This window comes from Trichoplusia ni, chromosome 9 (assembly GCF_003590095.1).
Source record: "Trichoplusia ni isolate ovarian cell line Hi5 chromosome 9, tn1, whole genome shotgun sequence".
NCBI lineage: Eukaryota > Metazoa > Arthropoda > Insecta > Lepidoptera > Noctuidae > Trichoplusia > Trichoplusia ni.
This window is the reverse complement of record NC_039486.1, coordinates 1,248,466-1,267,347: the sequence shown is the minus strand read 5'-3', so window position 1 is coordinate 1,267,347 and position 18,882 is coordinate 1,248,466. Positions and strand designations below refer to the sequence as shown.

General features: G+C 35.5%; 2 protein-coding genes across 4 annotated transcripts in view; both read left to right on the top strand.

Moving 5' to 3' along the window:
* Positions 1–2,608: 2,608 nt before the first annotated feature.
* LOC113497720 (acidic leucine-rich nuclear phosphoprotein 32 family member B-like) lies at positions 2,609–6,638 on the top strand. Of its 2 annotated transcripts, none has more exons than XM_026877412.1 (3): positions 2,609–2,811; positions 4,290–4,479; positions 4,794–6,638. In XM_026877412.1, the coding sequence occupies exons 1-3, from the start codon at positions 2,707–2,709 to the stop codon at positions 4,850–4,852; spliced, it is 354 nt and encodes a 117-aa protein (XP_026733213.1). In that variant the 5' UTR covers positions 2,609–2,706; the 3' UTR covers positions 4,853–6,638. The 2 variants fall into 2 exon arrangements, with proteins under 2 accessions (XP_026733213.1, XP_026733214.1); XM_026877413.1 differs by having other exon boundaries at positions 2,614–2,811; positions 4,800–6,638.
* A 93-nt stretch (positions 6,639–6,731) lies between these two features.
* LOC113497718 (neutral ceramidase) overlaps positions 6,732–18,882 on the top strand; it is a 36,059-nt gene continuing 23,908 nt past the window's right edge. The window contains exon 1 of one of the 2 annotated variants that reach the window (XM_026877409.1): positions 6,732–8,463. The gene's annotated coding sequence lies outside the window, so the exon portion shown is untranslated. Of the gene's footprint in view, positions 8,464–17,773; positions 17,798–18,882 lie in introns of those variants that run through there. The other variant, XM_026877411.1, reaches the window with a different exon arrangement.

Genomic DNA, 18,882 nt, shown 5'->3' with positions numbered 1-18,882 from the left:
TTTGTACTCGTTAATAAAAATAAATGTGATTTTTGTGAAACTCCTTTAAAAATCTTATTTATATGCTACACAATGATCTTAAAATATTTATAAGTGCAAAGTACTAGTCATGCTGATCATTGCCAGCTACAAAAATTCCTTGCTGGCTTAGAGCATTATTAAAATATGATTGTATATGTTTTGCACGTTGTTCGCACTTATTACGCCACGCTGACGCAACTATCGAGTTAGTCATAATGTATTTTAAATATCTATTTACACATGACCTGTATTATGCACTCGATTCAGTCTTCGTTCGTGTCTCATTGTGCGCTGTTTATATTCTATACGACACTGGTCGCGGCTTGGCGCGAAATTCAAATTGTGCTTTTCTATTTCCTTTACTGAAAGTAACGACACGTAAACATTGTTATAGTTTTTATATCATTTTTTTGTTGCTACACATTAGACCGTGCAAATTTGCGACATAAATAAGAAATATTGATATTCAAACTAAATAACACGTGTTGTAGTCTTACAAGTAGAAATAAAATTAATGCAAAATAAATTATCAATTTTGCGTCAACACCATTATACGTAAAAAAATATGCAATCTTTTATCTGGTAAAAGCAAATTCTTAACTATATTGAAGACCACAAGTGTAGTCCCAGAGTAGTAAAATTGTAAGGTAAAACAATTTTAAATATTAATTAAAAGTAATATTATGTATATGCCTGTGATATACTGATTTGATGGATATTTTGATTCATGAATTAGACTTTATTTGTAATTAGTTTTGAAAAACATAAGATTAGTGAACGTAACGGATAGTTCAACTAAATATCGCATTTTATGTGATTAAAAATAAAGATGTATCCCAAAATAATCTTCGATAATTGAACCCTCTTAACCTATATTCGTTGAACAACACCAGTATATACTAGGATTTAGAGCTTAATGCGTAAGGAATGTTCTAGAAATAGTATCTAAATCCTAAATGCCCGTAAGGTACGCTAGGGCCTGCATCAGATTTTGAATATTTTCTTGTGTAAAATGAGATGATCAGATGTTTGCAAAGTATGCAAAAGGATTCCCGCTAATTTAACTGTTTGTTCTCTAAACAAATTCTAGCATAACTATATGGTGTAGTAGAATATAAATGCAAATTGTCAGTTCATTTACCTGTGTAACAGGTTCACCCCGTTCTTCTAGAGATATCCACTTTAATTTGTTTAATTGTTTTGTGCTAGTGTTAACCTCGTAACTATTAAAATGAATAAAATCACTATGTAGGTTTATCCCCAAAATATAGAAGCAAATATGGAGTACTTGAGTACTTTCTTAAATAGCAGCAATAGTATAAATACTCAACAGAGGCTGAAACTAGCACAAAACACGGCATCTCGTTGTAATCAGCATATTAATAAAAATACCTAACCCATTTACATGTTCTCTTGTTTTATTATTGTATAATATTATTTCAGTATCTATTTTAGACGTCACTTCTCAATGTTATCAGACCTGCTGAGCTATATAAAAACATGGTCAGCTGAAATTGTAATATTCATTTGTAAGATTTGTCAACTCTAAATACATTGCTTGTTGGCTAAACTTGATAAGGCCTCGCTAAATGTGAAGTCTAACTTGGATATACGATATGTAAATAAAGCTGTAACAAAGGGTTACGTCTAGAATGATCACGTTTCTTGTATTTTTTTAAGAAATAAATTCTTTTCGTCTTTATTTTATTTGCCACCGCTCATCTAGGTCATATGATATATTTTAGTTTGAGTGTATTTTATTTATCTTTTATTATCGGCTCCAAAGTGAGCGGAGTAAAAAATGTAAGGTTAGTCCCAATGTGTAAATAAATGATGATTTGAAATATAATTCTTCTTTATTTTATTATTTTTAGTAAATCGCAATTGATAAAGAAATGCGTGAAATGTTTTTTAATTTATTGCTGTTATCTCGACCTTTATTTTATTTACCTACGTATTTTTTTATCTTTATGGAAACTGGCTAGGGAATATTATATAAAAAGCGCAAGTTGCGATATCAATATCCGATATGATTTTATAATAATGTGCCTACAAAATTTGAAAATAAAGTCTGTACGAACTAGAAATTTAAGAAAAGATATTTCTTTTTCAATGATTAGGTATGAACCATATTTTAATAACATTAGCTACTTGATTTATTGCGTTATTCGCAGACAAAACAAAACACATTTAAATACAAATTCAATGCAAGCAAATTGGTCATTGGTGTCTGGTGATAAATGATTTTATCACACAATGAACTTTTTATTTTCCCGCTTTTCTATTATAGATAGCAGCGCTACGTTGTGTCAAAATTTGGAACCAATCGAAGCCGACGCGCTCTTATTTTTAAACTTGTCTCTAAACATATAATATGTAGGGTGAGAATAAGGTTGATTATAAACTTTAAATAAGTTTTAACACAAATTTCAGCCATAGTTAGGTAGTAAAATCTTTAAATATCGTCAATTTAATTCAGCATTTTTACCCACATGCTAGTCATAGCTTGTTAATGGCGGACACATTCGACCAATCAGCGTCGAGGCGTGCAGAAGCCCGCGCCATCTTCGTTTTCAAACTCATCTGGCCGCTCGCTCACTCGCTCAGTCAGTCGCGCGTCGGATCCGGGCAGCCGTACAACTTAACTTACTAATTCTAGTAATTAACACCAAAATCAGAACAATCATGAGCACCAATGAAAATAACAGTGAAGTGGCCGTCGACAAGGTCGGCGATGAGAAGAAAGGAGACGCGAAAAGTGACCTAAAAGGAGCCAAAAGGGCAGCAGAGGTGAGTGCACATGTCAACCAAATGTATTCGTTTTAATCGCTCGCCATTTTATTGAACGCTATATTATAGGCAGCATTACACTAATTTCCTCTATCTATAACGCCTTCATACTTAATTCCACGTGGTAAATAAAGTGTTACGCGTGCAGGTACGGAAACGATGCTGACTCCAACCGGCGTATTTTTGGATGTCATTTTTGTCGAGATATGCATTTTAGCGTGTGTGGGGAAATCGATGTGCCAACATTAAAGGGAATAACCTAACTGTAATTTTAACAGTGGCGTCTTATATTAACAGGGTTGTAGTTTTTAGCTTTTGTTTACTCGTTTTCGATACGGAGGCATGACCTTGGCGGAAAAAAAAACATGGCGCGGGAACGTACGCTGTCCTCATTGATGTGGTTATTATAGAAATAGTATGCATGTAGTTGTTGTAATGCACGCTCGTAATCGTTTATTATGGAATTAGACTTAAATAATAGCTATTTTAAACTTTCTCGGGTCTTAGGTTCATTGTAGCGTGACGCTAGATAGATGGGTAACATGGCCGGCGCGAATGTCTGTGTTTGAGTCGGGTGGACTGTCACAACCGCCGCGCAAACGTTCGCCTTGTTATCTAAGCCGGCTCTATATTCTTATTATTATCCAATGCAATATATGAGACTGGCATGACTCAGTGACGCTATAGCCCTTTGCAAAACTGATAAATTATTTCGGCGCTCACATAGAAAAGTAGTCAATGACCCGGCATTATAAGCATGTAGGTGTATATTGGTGTATACGATTGTATCCTTTGTCTTAATGTTCTGTTAGCATTGTTCATAATACCAGGTCGAACATTCAACAGCCCAAAATTTTGAGCGGGAATCCTATAGATATTCAATATTTTAACTGTAAAAGGGAATGCTTCATATCTTCTTTCCTGTTCCCTCTCGTGCATGCAATAAAACGCATGGCGTTAACATTTCGGAATGTATCGTGTGTATAGGTTAACCTCTGCGTAATTCATCTATCTAAAACGTGTATGTTAATGAACGACGCCACGAGACTGTATCATCATTATTTAGACGGTTTTTAGTTGATTCTTGTGTGTACGGCGTCGCTTTGCGAACGGTTGGGTAGGTATGCGCGGTGACCGCGTTCCGCTAAACTTTGCCACGGGAAAAAGGGCCGTACGACGCCGGCCCCGCTCTATACATCGCTCTTTCCCCCACACAACAACTAATGACCCACGCTTCTTTATCGTCACGAATCTTTGTCACCTGCGTCTCATTATTATGCAGCCAACTTGCATCGTTTTCCCACAAAATAATCCATTTACAGATCATACAGTGCATTCAAAATTGTAAATAATATTGGCTAATGGCCAGTTATTACTTGTGTGATCTTGAGTACGTCAAGGCGCACCGCGTATTGCCGTGTGCGATACGTAAACAATTTTATAAACAGGTTCCCGCCAATAATTTGTTACGCTTTTAGGAAAAAACAACAGACGCGAAAAAGGCGCGAAAGGAGGAAAATGGTGGTGGTGGTGATGATGAGCCACACAGTGAAGAGGAAGACTTAGAAGGAGAAGGCGAGGGCGAAGAGGATGACGACGAAGAAGTGGAGGGAGAGGAAGACGACGAAGAGATAGGCGAGGGAGAGGACGACGATCTCGATGGCGACGGTCAGTAACGTATTGCATTTGTTATAACACCGCTGGACGCGTGATTATCACGGCCAAGTAGCTTCAGGGGTCGTTTCATGTTTTAGCTAAATCTTTCGTAAACATAAACAAAACAAACTTCACGACTTAGGTTATCATGTGTCCATGCAGTAATCTATTTATTTCCACATTCGATAATTATAACAAGCACTGAAATATTTTTGTTACTGGTAGGAAAAAATCGCATTTGCAATATTCATGGTTTGTTTTGACAAGTGTGTTAAGTGTGTCGATGTTTGGTGCGTGTTTACGGTGCTAACATGGTATTTTCGTAGTTACAGACGAGGAAGTAGAGGAGGAGCTGCTCGGGGAAGAGGAGGAGGAGGATGCGTAATACGCCACGTGCCTCTATATGGACAATGTCACAGTGATGTGTTAGTGCTCGTGACGCCTCGGACTGGCGCGGCCTCGCCTCGCCTCAACTGTCCACACTCAGCGACAGCCCCAACTACAGGACACTAACAACAGTTGGGAACACGCGGGGCCGACAACGCTCCCACCTAAAACGGGTGCAGTTCTATTTAAATGACAAATGTAATTAATTAAGTCAAATTCAATGCAGATTTTCAATTTTTTTTACATTGTTTAAGTTCGGTACTGAAAGCTGTATCTTAATTTTTCGGCTCGTTAATGAGCGTATAATGAAGACTTAGTAGAATGCTGTTGAATTTTGTCATGAAATGTACAAATGTGTTTTTGGGAAGTAAACTTTATTCTAAGTGAAATCCACTCTGTATGGTCTACCTGTGAGCCCGTTGAATGGTGAAGTTGTGATATTTTTCTATGCAGTAAGAACCTATCCGTTAATAAACTATAGAAGTAAGCCAGGTTTGGCGTTTAGTAATTAAGCTATAAGTCACAAAGCTCAATTCTTCATTTTCTTGTTGTCGATGAGAGTTTGTGTGTACATATTTAGCGTAAGTGAAGCCTGTGATTATTATAATCAGTAATGTAACTTAGTGTGAACGTTGCATTCAGGTTAATCGTATTCTTTTATACAGTACATCCACGATCGCGTTTCGATTACACAATCGCTCCCTCGTTCGACTCGATCGCATTTTGGATCGAGTGATAAAGTATGATAACGAAATAAAACTTAAAATTTAGTCATTTAGCGATACAACCAGTATATGTCGGCTACGTCCAGGGCTGCCGAGTCAGAACGAGGAAGCGCCACCTTAGACCGGCGCCTGACGCCGGCTTACACGCGGTTGTATTTCATACGTCAGTTTACTAGAAAAACATCACAATTTTGCCATTATCTTGCGCCGGCCGCCCGCCCGCTCTCTGTACGACCGATAAAGAGAGCGCGACGGTCGCGGCGCGGTGCGATAGCAAATAACAAAAATATATCAAACCGGCCTGTAATTTTTGTCCATAACTGTTAATTAGGATAAAACCTTCAGCTCGGTACTCCAGTGTCTCACGGTGTGGAATAAGAGATTCCTAGGTTAAAGTGATTTAGTATGTAGGATGTACGTCATTTTTTATGAAAGGACGCCGGCAGCGGGGCGGGGGGCGCGTGGTCCCGCGCGTGGCCTCGTTCGATTTGCCGGCGGCGGGCGCGCCCCGCACCACGCCGCGGCGACGCTCTCTCGCGTGGAAAATCACCAGTTGTGCGCTTTACATCGCTGCTCGGGCTCGACACCGGCCCGCGCGCGATGTACGTTGCCCGCCTAGATGCCGATCGTCACATGATCGTTTTAATACTTCTTGTTGAATCCGTTTTCACTCCGTTCAGTCGTTCGCGGGGCGTCGGTGTGCCGACACTTAGATGCGATGACTTATTTTCACGCAGCCGACCTCCGGCGGGGACTGCGAGATGTTTTGAGAAGCATTTAGCTAATTGTTCCGTTGGCGATCGAATACCAAAGGGAGCAAAGATGTTTTCATTAGAGAAAATTGACATGGAAATCAATAAAATTATCTTATGAGTAAATCTTATTGTCCCGCCTTTTCATTTTTTTTATAGTAAGAATGAGCTGTCGCATATTTGTACTATGTACGACTTATGTGAATACCTTAGTACGATTTATTTATTTGTGATGTTGAACACTATTGATTTTCTACAATGGACGAAATGTAAATACAACCGATTTTAAGTAAAAAGTTATTTTGTTTTTAAGCTTATTTATTTGTCCCACGGTATCGGATAGAATATTCCCACACAAGAAAATTCTTAATTTCGAGAACCGATATAAAAGACATTGGATACATATAGCGTTGTAAAAATAAATATGGCGCATGTCTTAACAGCGCAGTTGATTATTAAGCAGTGTTCATACTTGCATGCATACATTTAGTTCAGGATATCAATTTTGTTCTACCGAGACGAATAATTGCTAGGGTATTATGAGGGACCATTTTCCCCATTCAACAATCCCTAACAATTCAGTAATCATCGTCATTCGCCCGCCCCCCGATTCTGATGTAATAGGTACCTACTTCAATTCCGTGGTAAATACCTTTAAGCATCCATTAATATTATGAAAATGTTTCAAATTGAGACAGGCCAACATTTTTTCGATAGAAAACAATTTGTACATAGGTAAACAGTGGAAAATCAAAGAACGCGAGTTACCTAAGTGTAACCGGCATAGAGATAACGGTTCATAAATAGGTAGGTGCTTACTTGCGTCGGTGTCTTATGAACGTTGCTTTGGTAATCATCCCACTAGCGACATCTGCCTAAGGAATTTGCAAGTTTTGACAAACAAAAAGGTGGCGCCACTTAGCTCAATGAACAATGTACCAAGTAGGTATAATTCCTGACAACAGATGTCGCTGTTGTCTGGGGAATTTATTGGCGCCATTTTTGACTAAGTTTCGTAGGTAGTTTTTTTTATTGTTCGTTGATCGTCATTTACATATGCAAAAAGTATTGTCTGTGTATACTGCGAGTAATAAACGTGCATTATAAAACCTTTTACATCCATTGTTTAGCTAATAAAACATAAGTTTGCTTACCTGAAGTGTAACCTGGGTCCAAAGATCTTAGGCTTCCGGTAGTTTTCTACACCTATCAAGTCGTTTAAAAATTCAATACAGGACTTAAGACTTAAGTTTTCGATATAGTTTTGAAACACCGTCCACGCCACGCTAACTTGTACTGCATTTAATTTATCACTGCATAGAGTCGACTGTAGATTAATTATCAAAATAATATGCTCACATTGAAGAGTTGTCAACCTGGAAAAACTTAACTGAATTTATGAGAACGCAAGAACGGTTCGTTTTGGAATTTCCCAATTTGTAATTTGACAAGATTGTCTAATGTTGCCTTGTTATTAGCCCAAATATTGGGATACAAGTATTTTGATGCACTTTTGTCTGATCTAATAAATAATTCCATCAATATTAGAATAAATTGTAACAACTAATTGCTTAATCATTTATTCTACGTAAGTGATTTTGGTTAAGTAAAATAATATTAATATCAATATATAATCCTTCGTACTATCACTTTTGTGTAATTTAAACAATGGAGTGCTCACCAAATACGGGTCACAAACCTGCCCGTATTTAACAAAGGATTCTTATACGTCCTATAAACAGCTAAATAGCGAAGTTATAAACTACGTGTCGTGAAGTGCTAGCAGGATAACATTCCGTTTTAGGTCGATTATCATGTTGGGCCAAACGTTTGTGACAAATACCTACGTACGGATTCGGCTTTGATTCAGCGCAGTAAATAATTTAGTGCGTTTTACGCCGCGAGAGAGAGCTTACGTCCGTTCAATTTATCCTTGTGAAGTGCATTCACTTCGCGTGTGTATGTTTTAAATGTAACTGACCTTAGTGCAAAGAGTAATTGCCAAATCGACTAAAATAAAATGTTTCTGTGCAAGTGAAAATAATAATATAAACACTATTTTTTTTTATCACAAAATGTGAAATTTGGATGTCAATAACAACAGTTTGAACTATATAGGTACTGCTACGAAGGTAAATAATTATTTTGTACCCTTACTTTATTTTTTTTACAGAACTAAGATGTTTCTGTAGTTAAAAATAGGAAATCATATAAATCTGATGTTTTAAGCGTGTCCAAATACGTAAACAAGTGTGTGTGCCTTGGTTTTGTACCCCAATAAAACATTAAAAAAAACTTGTTTGAAATATTTTGACTTAAGTACTTACTATTTTTAATTAATTGAAAAACAAATAATTTGGAATTCTGTAGATTTTAGATTCACTGGACAGGTTACCTGCATAAGCGCTGCTGTTCTAGAAACACAAATATATTTTATGCAAGACCAAAATAATAAATAAACTCTTCACGATCATCACGATGAAATCTCCTAGTCTGGTTTTCCTCTTTTATTTAACTTTACATCTAACTTGTGAGACGCGATATGATAAGCTTACTTTGTAAATTAGTGTCTCGTTTTTTTTTTCTTATTTTGTATTATTCAACAGAACTCTGCGATCCCTACAAATTTTACCCTTGAAATTGGGTTCTCAAACAAAAGAAATTTAGTCTAGGAATAAGACCTAGATAATGGATCATCACAGCCTTGGTAATTACTAGTGCTAATTTGCTTGTTATTTGTTTTGCTCTTATCAAAGTGTTGCCTTATCGGATATTGACTCGATAAAAACTCAATTCGTTAACAAAGGAAATTCAATAATCCAGTTTTCTATCACACAAAGAATCATTTAATTTATTTTATTATCGCGACAGATGCTTTAGTTTCTTAAATTAATGACATGTCAAGGAATTATTAAATTCTTTCAATTTAAAACACTACCCTTTCTAGTACACCTAGATATCAGTTGAGTGGAGACTGTAAAGATGAAAAAGTAGATAATAAATATATCTGTAGTAATCAGTACCCTAGTATTTACCTAGCAAAATAACCAGAACTATACAAATTTAATACGGTGATCATTATTCGTCTCCAAAATGAATTCTCCTAGTTTCCTTCCTATTTCCTGACACTCAACCTTCAGACAGTCTCGCTTCGTTCCTAATGTTGCAGTGATTAGATGTATATCACGTCAGCCCACCGCTATGCCACCGTTCTCACGCTACGCATGTTTGGAATAACTAATGTGGACTATTATCCTTCCTGTTTTTGTGACGATTGCATTCACAATATTTCGGTAACTACCGACTATTTTAGTATGACAGGATTCTGTCTGTGTAGAGTTTGGACCTGCTAGAAGAGTTTAGTTCTTGATGTCAAGAAACTAGACGTAAGCGAGAATATTCCTGCTTTTTTATAACGTCGTATTTTACTGTTATTCTTTGACATAAGTGTTGTACAATGGTCCTAAAATTATAAAGTTTGTTGCGGATTCGATTCAGTCGTTTTTCTGTGATACACGGAGCGGTATCTGGTTTGCTTTGGTTTTATTGAAGATACTGGTTTGTATGAGATGGTGGGCTTTTTCCATAAGCTACTTAAGCATAATAAACGTCTACCTAAATGTGTTTTAAGATTACCGAGAAACTCCATTCAATTTTGAGAGCTCATTTACAGAGGACCACACATTATCGTTGTTTGGGCTTTTGCTGTTGTGGCTTCTTTTGTTTCTTAAATTCGTCCCGGTTGAGACCTTTTTGTGGCCATTTACAATGGGGGTCGCACCTCGAAATAAAACCTAACTGTTTCTGCGCTCAAACAATAAATGAATACATAAGTACTTCATTTGTGACGATATTATTAAGACTGTTTGGTACGTAGGAGTTTGGATACGAATTTCAATACCTACATCAAAATATGGGCATACAAACAACAGTTAAAATGTTAGTGTTTGTGTTATTTTCTACTAACTTGTAGCTTCTCGCATTCTCTTTGTTTGATAACCATGCTGTTAGTAAATAAAGAAATGCACATACGTTAAATTGTTATCTAAAAATCTTTATCTTTCTCAATTAACTTCGTATGATTCACAGTATTCGCCAATTTGTTATCGTGATGCGAAAAAGGAATAGAAAGGTCTAGAAGAATATAATTAGTGGTGCAACTAGTAGACTTATTGATAGTAGTTTTTTGTTTTTGGAAGCGAAGAAAATGTACCTTTTTTGTGAACCGACATGCCAAGAACTGAAAAGACTGCTATTTAGGGTAATAGGTTGTGTTTTAATGATTGAATCACACAGAAGCACTTAGGAAGCGGTGAAGGGTGGGCGAAACTGGGTGCTGTCCAATGTAATCTGACCTTCAAAAAGTGCCATTTAAAGTGCTACTTAGTAGCCTAATTCGAATAAATGGATTTTGATTTTGTTTTTTTGATTTTGAATGTCGTCAAATATTCCCAGGTCAAGTAAAGCAGCTTGATGTGGTCACGGTTAGAACATCTTACTATCTACAAATCTATCAAGTGTTCCAACAAAGAAGATAACAGCAATGTTATAAAATTCCTTCGTTCGTAAACAGATCTTCATTGTCAATATTTCTAAGCATTGCCTCTACTTGATAAGTGCCTCAATGGTCATTGTTACCGATATTTCTCAACTAGGCCTATAATGGTATGGATCTTATTTTACGCTTCGTGAGTAATACGTTTAGGCGTCCTTGAAAAATATATTGCGATAGCGAGCTGTTTTGATACACTCCTATTTGAAGCTATTCTTTGTCCGATATTGTACATAATATTTGTCTAGGAGCTTATAACTATATTAAAACTAGGAGGAATTAGTGGTTTCTTAGGTTTACGCGAATGTTAGACATTGAAATGAAACTACTTTTACGGATTTTTCGCGGTTTAATGTTAGATTTTAGTTCCCGACGTTTCGAAACCTTTGCAGGTATCATGGTCTGTCTGCCTGTGACAATGAGCGAAAAAATCCGTAAAAGTAGGAGGAATTACTTAACATTTGTTTTAGCTCTAAAGGCCTAAAGGGGGATGGTTTCCAAAGACTCATTGTATTAGCACACGAGCCATAAAGCTTATATTGTTATTTCTCGATATTTTGCTTTTATTCATACTCGTACCTAGGTTAAAAATGGATTTATCATGTCCTCGCTAGTCGAAAATTTATATCAATTGAAGAAGAATTTGTGTTTCTTGATCTCGTTCCTGCCAATGCAACAGTTTCCCTTTAAGAGGAAGTAGTAGGTTGTAACCTCTTGGAGGCAGAATTCTGATAATTTTTCAAGTTCATAACCATTTTTCCTACAACTCTCGTTATCATTAGATTTCATCTCGGTTTAATCTATCTTATCGAGCTGATTAAAAACCATAAACGTCTTAATGGTTTACGAGTTTTAATTCGTCGACAAGCAATAACTTTTCAGTTTTTTTTTTGTGCGACATACATCATCTAAATATCGAGATTCCAGATTCAGAACATACTTATCTAGTTTTTTTTTATATTAAGAAAACAGTCCAAAATATTGCTGGACTGGAAGTACTTTCTATCGCAAATTCTCGGACTTGTACCGAGAAAGTTTACAAACCCGTCGAACCTGGGAATAGATTTTACTGTCAATTGCCTAGTTTGCTCGCTACGGGACACGTTGATAGTCTGTAAGTGTATCTGTAGTTATATTTCAAAATGCTCCGTTGGAGAGTAAAGATTCAATGAATGTACTTTATTCCGTGGTAACAGCTCCGGTGCCCCGCCAATGGACCCAAAAGTTAAGCAATTGTTCTTCATATATGACTCGCAGATCAGGAGTTTTTAATGTCTTCGTCGGATTAGTTCGTTTCCTTCACCACCCAATTTACGAAAATTATTGACGAGCGGGTCGCGGTTTGATCACCACGTAAAACAAGAATTTCTGTGATCCCCGAAAGTGAGTGTGGGAGTATTTGTGCATGTTACCCGAACTTTTGTGAAACCAACGCGACGCGCGGATTAAATTCGTAAATGCGGGAGTCATTTTCTTTTTTTTGTAAATCTTTCATGTGATTTTGGTGTATTGAGAACCAAATTCGGAAATACTCTACCTGTGCTTGCAGATGTCAAAGACCTACCTACATAAATACTTAAACATTTAACAAAACTGACCCAGACATTATTCCCAAGAGACTTAGAAGCCAAGGCAGATGAATAAACATTATCATTTGTATGCAGTGGACATATAAATAAAATTCAGAGTTGATATACATAACGTGTTGGTTATGGGCAAGGTATAATATAACCAGGTCAATGTCGACTTCTGCAATAATGCATTACAGACAGTTTTGTCCATTTCGCGTGTTTCAATGTTGTTGTTATTTATGTATCTGGAATTTGATGGTATATACGGATGTGTTATAATTACCGGGTGTATTACAGTATCGGTAATGCTACTTCGGGCATATTTGATATAAAACGATTTATTCCTTCTGCGCAAAATGTTGACTCTAATGAAGTTCCCATTGGGCAAATATTTGAGAAATCCATTAAATGTTTCTTCCTACTTATAAGTGTGGTTCCTTCTTGTATATGTTTTGTTTTGTATCATACCCTCATTATAAAAGTGTATTGCTAGGTTCTCGTTGGTGTACGAAACAACATATATTTTATTCTATTTATCTTAGGTCCTTGACTTTTTTCATGTTTTTATTCGTCTATGTCTTTTTTATCTGATATAAATTTATCATTCTTGGTGTTCCCTTTCTTCTCGATAAGACGTTCCTTCTATGATTCTCTACATTTACCCAGAACTCCCTTTGTCGGAAAATAGCTTAAAATAAATTTAATTGGTTTAATATCTTATCGTATTTATTCCAGAGCAAACATAATAAATACTATTAAAAAACTGGTTTTTATGTAGGCGGTGAAATTTAACTTTAGATAAAGGTTAAATTAGTATTGTTTGTACAATCGTGTTAACTTTGTTCAATGTTAATTTACTTGTCGTTATGACTTCCACGATATTTGCCCATTGATGACCAAATCATGAACACTCGAAACACTTGAATATTCCTCTTTGAAAAAATATAGTACCTAGTACTTACTTATCTCCTCAAATAATTTGGTTAAACAGTTGAAGGATGACTTCACGCTGCCGCGCTGTTGCCAACTTATGGCCATGTGACTACCTGCAAAAAGGTGTTACCCTTGTATCATATAGTCGGCACAAAACGTTTTAAATTTAAACACAATTTTACAAGGCCTACCCATTTTGAATTAATTTCAATATAACGTGTGTATTGCGATATTTATTAATTACTATTTGTACTCAAAACAAACAAAATTTTTAAATCGAAAATCAAATACAATGAGTGCATTCATAGACGCTAATTATTACAAGAAATCTCTACTAGCAGACCCGCGATGGGAGAGTTTTGGCGTTGACACAGTGGTACCTTTACCGCTTAGGTGAAGAAAATTAGGTTAATAACAAGGAACAATATCATTTATATTATGATTTTGAAACAATACACTTTTACGTCAATATTATGTCTACGCGATCAGCTTATTGGAAGCCATAAGCAAGACTCATATTTACCTAGAGGATTATGGGATACGGTTACAAAAATAGTTCTTTAGAATAATGTAATTACATAGGTACAATGAATGTCTTTATTCTTTGTCTTGTCTATTTACGTTTAACGCTTATGAATCATGAAATAAATTAACTACCCGTGTAGCAATAAATATCTTAAATAGCAAGGATTTCGTGAAGAGATCCAAGTGATTTTGGTATAGATTCATAAATAATAGCCCCAGAAATTTGTGCGTGTGTGTGTGTGGTTCGCTTTTAAAACACAAAGACAGTTCAGAGTTGGTTCGATTTCGGGTATATCAAAATATCTAATAATCTACCAAACTTAAATGAGGTTAGTTAAACTAATTTTCTAGTGTAAATATTACTTTACAACAAGTTTCTCGCATTACAGACACCTGTTCCGATTTTCCAAGCAACAGTTAGTAATAACTGTGACTGTTAGTGCTGTGACGCATCGATATCGATACTTTATCGATAAAGCTGCACAGGTGCCATTTTTAGGTAGGCAAACAATCTTCTTATGTCATTTTACAAAGATAACTTAATGTGTTTGTCGTATAGTAGATAAGCTACTTACTTACTTCGTTTGATACAACAATAGAGAACAATACTTATCAAGGTAGTAGAAAAATAGTTCGTAATTATCAAGACCCAATCACAATTCGAGATAGTGGTTGATATTTTTTAATAAACAATTAGCAATTGAGACGAACTCCGTTCTGCGGTATCCAAGGCGCCGCGCAAACCTACAATAATATCATTTAAATCGGGTCAGTCATTTAGGAGTTCAATGACATACACACATACCTACAATAGAACCATATTTATACAAAGATAAAACTAGATCGTTTCATAGTTAATATTCGCTGATAGTCCAATGACACCCATCGGTTACGTTTCTGTGATGATTTTACCTGAATATGAATATTTTTGTTTTTGTAATGTGGTAACAACATTAATCATAATAAATTTTGTTTTAAATTTGTTGGCATAGCGGAATCCGATATAGGTTTACGGTTCATCACAAGCTGCAAAACAGACCGTCGCATAGAAAGCGAATTCTTAGTAATTTGATGTTTTTATCCTTCAAATTGAGTACCTATTTTTTTTTTCTTTCTAGTCTTAATCTGACAAAACAGCGTAATATTACATATTAACCTTTATTTTATATTTGAGTTGCTTTGGCAGACAAATTGAGAAGGCCAGATGGTCGTGAAACACAAACTAACATTGCCAAACGGATGTTATGAAATAATTATACTTCAAGTTTGAATGCATAATTCTGAGCTTAATCCAAGTTGAATTTAAATGTGATATACCTGATTTAAGCTGTGTACCTTATCCATTAATCCTACACATCCACTTATTATTTATTTTTGCCCTTAGTTACAGGCAAAGAGTTAGTAAGAGTATTATTGGCTATTTGTCAGAACACTTTTATTTAGGGTGGTGATATATGTTATAAGGAATTCACTACAACAAAACATCATAATATTTACCTACTTTCTTACCATCATTCTTGCTGTTTTGTTTTAATCTTTGTCTAAATCGTCTTCCGCTCTAAGCAATTGAATTCTTCACATTGAAGTGTTCACATGCACAAACACACTCAGACCCAAGACAAGCATTTGTAGATCACCCAAACACTTGTCCTATGCGGAGATCAAAGCAGCAACTCGTCACACTCTGTGAATTTGTCTAGGTAACTTAAGGTTACATTCTTTCACAACAACTATTATAGCCGTTAACGCTTAAGACTAACAAAAAATTTAAAATTCGCATATTTCATTGTCACCAATATTTTAAATTGACAAATTGACTTTGACTAGATGTGCTAAGGGCAAGGGTCGACTGTCTTTACCTTGATCTCCGTTGCTTAACCTTGTTAAGTAAGCCTTTTAAAGCACTCGAACCAAGTTACACATCCCAAGACATTAACTAAGCACGCTTCAATCTGATACGTATTTCTATTAAGATTTTATGAACAAATAATCTGATTTCCCACTCAAAATATTATTTAAATTAAAAGTGAATATTAAGTAAAATGTTTGTAAATCCGTTCAGCAGTACCTAAATGCGTGAATACATAAAATTGTGTCGACAAATAAATCAATAATTTACATTTATTCATATATTTCTGATTGAAAACTCAAATTGAATTTCAATAACTAATACAAAATACATGAAACTTATTAAGTTGTAAATGTATTTAATTGATGACCTATTGAATCTGTGTTAATGTTATTCATTCATAAAAATGTTAATAATAGCAGCGAATGGTTATCTTAAAAGGTCATAATGATTTAAGTTGAGAATGTTTGACCTTCCGTTCTTTGATGGAGTATTTCTGTTCAAAACATAAAAGCTATCTTAATTAATTTAAAGTAAGATTTATTGCATGTTATTTCTTTTTTTTCTGTACATAAATAGGACTGTATTAAAAGGTGAACGACCATTCCTGCGAATATGTCAGTATTAAACTTTATTTAGTTATTCTCATTGAGATATAAAAGATGATTTACACTGATTTTGAACCTTTTTAACACTTAAATATGTATATTTGAAAATACTTACTCCATATAAGATAAAACACACCACCATTTAACGTAGGTATCATTAATAACATTATATTTTCTTGTTACAACTTTCGTTACTATACTTCTTATATCAAATCAATTTTATTCCACAACAGATAAAAAAAAATTACGCATCTAAATCGCAACAAATCACGCACATTTTATCGATAAGAACTTTCTCTTGCCAATTCGTGTCACAACACTAGTTGCACCTTGCGGACTTGCGGTGTAGTTGCATCGACCGATATTATGAAAGTGCATTAAAGTGCATCAAACTCTCACTACTTGATTGATGTTTGTTTATATTTCTTGTTTAAGAGGATTATAATTATTGATGCCTAACGCAAGAGAAAACAGGAATTCCGTACAGTGCTTTAAAAAAAAGAATAATGGCGGATGGTCTGGGTGTGGACGCTAAATGCAATTTTTTTTTCAAGAATCTAATGGCCGTTCAAGACATTTAGGTTTCATGTTTTGTCCTTCTTGTATGAAATATGTCTAACAAACGTCATGTGACTTAATAATGTTATACAAGGGTAAACAACCTTTTTACGGTTCTATACCATAAGCTATTAAGGAAATTTATATCTTATAAGCCGTGAGGTGAGGAGAGGAGCTCGTGGCTAAGCTATAACCGCATAAGTGATTCGATCACAGGTTAAGCTATGCTTGACGCGGTTGGTCTGTAGATGGGTGACCATCTTTGTCATAACGAGTTCCTCCGTGTTTCGGAAGGCACGTTAAATTGTGGGTCCCGGCTGTTATTCCTACATCTTTGACAGTCGTTACATGTTGTCAGAAGCTTGAAGAATGTTGCTGTTGTGTTGCCCAGGTAACTGGGTTGAGGAGGTCAGATAGGCAGTCGCTGCTTGTAAAACACTGGTTCTTAGCTGAAACCGGTTGGACTATCTTATAAATCGTGATGGCTAGATAGTTAGTTTTTTTCAGATGACATTTTAAAAACATCCGAATCTGGATTAAGCAACGCTTGGGACGCTCTTAAATTCTACTGGTGGCCAAATTGATTTTTTTAGTCCTTTTGTACAGAACCCTCAGTTTTGCGAGTCCGTTTCTCAAATGACCGGCTTTTTGTAAGAAACAAAGGCATTTGATCTCATGAGCCTAAGTGTTTGTTAACAAATCATATTTGTATAACAATATTCCGATAAGTACTGATATTGTATTTCTTTGTTAAAGATAATTCAATCCTATAAATAGGATAAGATCCCAGAGTACATCAGTATTTTTTCCTCAATTGTGTCCAATAGTTGACGTTCAGTGTAACAGTGTAACAGTGGTTTAGTTAAAAAGGTTTGTTTATTTTTATCTAGATTTAAGCCTTACGTGATGTTCAGATGCTTTTTTTGTTTTCGATCTGAGTGAATTATTTAATAGAAAATAATAAAAGTACATGTTGTCAATTATAAGTCTCCTAAAATTTCGTGATCGTTTTTTTTTTGGATAGTTATTTGATCAGATAATTGGTTGTAGATATTATATTTTCATAACCCTCCTAGGTAATAAGGTTGGGCCTGTACAGAGTTTTTTTTATAACTAAACATGGTTTACTTACAATTCACAAGATTTAAAACCACTGCATTCGTCGCACACAAAAAATATACGACTACAGATCTTTTTGAAGACTGATTTAAAAAATATCATGAAGTTTAAGTCTACACAGCGTAAGATTGTTTCGTTTCAATATTGGCTGGACATGTCCCTCCGTCACCTTAGTATTGGTCAACAATGCGAACAGGCAGACAGAGAAATTGTGAAACTTGCAACTCTACACGACATACCGCAGTCGCTGTACCTTGAAAATAACAGTAAAAGGCCAATTATTTAAAAAACAGCTGGTCGGCGATGTATTTATGTATTTTGGGTTAAAGCCTTTATACATAAACGTATTAGAAAAAGTAAATTGATTAAAATAGGTAGAACAACCCCTTCAACGATACAAGCTGACAAAACCTTGAATATTAGTATAGGTACATCAAAATGGGAATACTTTTGAGGGCTTGGTGTGACGAAAAGTAAAAAGAAATAAGATTCTATACATAATATATTGGAATCTGAAATCGCCAACTTGAAGTTAGCGTGGTGAACAATGCTCAAGTCCTAAATGAGAAGAGGTCTTTGCTAGAGCAGGAGGACCTTGATAAGCTGTTACTATTTATGTATTGTAAGCAAACTTTCATAATCGATACTTATGATTATAGCCTTGAGTTTTTTTGATGTCATATAATATCGATTTTAAACTGTGACTCCACGGGTTGCCGATCGGTAAAGGTCACCACGCTAAACCCACTGCGCGACATATCGCGGATTCGATCCCATCGCATCGTAGGACAAGTATTTGTATGAGCCGAAAATAAGTATTGCTGTCTTCGTGCGTG